We start from the raw sequence: 241 nt of genomic DNA, 5'->3' as shown, positions 1-241 counted from the left end.
TGCCCCCCCTTAACACCACAGCCCTGAGCCCCAGCAGCAAGGGGGGCAGGAGCTGGGCTGCCCCACTCACCGTTTTGGGTGCCACGTAGGATCCTGAGAGGGTCCCCACCCCACCAGTCAGGTCGAAGAGGTCTCCCAGCCCACTGCCCAGGGGTGCCCCCAGGTTTGCAGGCATCGCGCTGCCACCGCCCCCCATCTGTGGGGACAAGGGAGAGGGGGTTATGGGGGCACAGGGTGGGGG

At 68.5% G+C, this 241-nt stretch overlaps 1 protein-coding gene across 6 annotated transcripts in view; it reads right to left on the bottom strand.

Moving 5' to 3' along the window:
• The window catches only part of AP1B1 (adaptor-related protein complex 1, beta 1 subunit), a 25,512-nt gene that overhangs the window by 5,160 nt on the left and 20,111 nt on the right, over positions 1-241 (bottom strand). For 3 of the 6 annotated variants that reach the window (XM_010003772.1, XM_010003773.1, XM_010003774.1), the window contains one exon: positions 71-179. In XM_010003772.1, coding sequence (XP_010002074.1) covers positions 71-179 — 109 coding nt within the window. Of the gene's footprint in view, positions 1-70; positions 197-241 lie in introns of all 6 variants that reach the window. The other 3 variants (XM_010003775.1, XM_010003776.1, XM_010003777.1) reach the window with 1 other exon arrangement.

The sequence above is a fragment of the Chaetura pelagica genome, unplaced genomic scaffold (genome assembly GCF_000747805.2).
Source record: "Chaetura pelagica isolate M959 unplaced genomic scaffold, ChaPel_1.0 scaffold948, whole genome shotgun sequence".
Lineage (NCBI taxonomy): Eukaryota > Metazoa > Chordata > Aves > Apodiformes > Apodidae > Chaetura > Chaetura pelagica.
The sequence above is the reverse complement of the archived record's forward strand: the minus strand, read 5'-3'. Positions and strand labels throughout refer to the sequence as shown.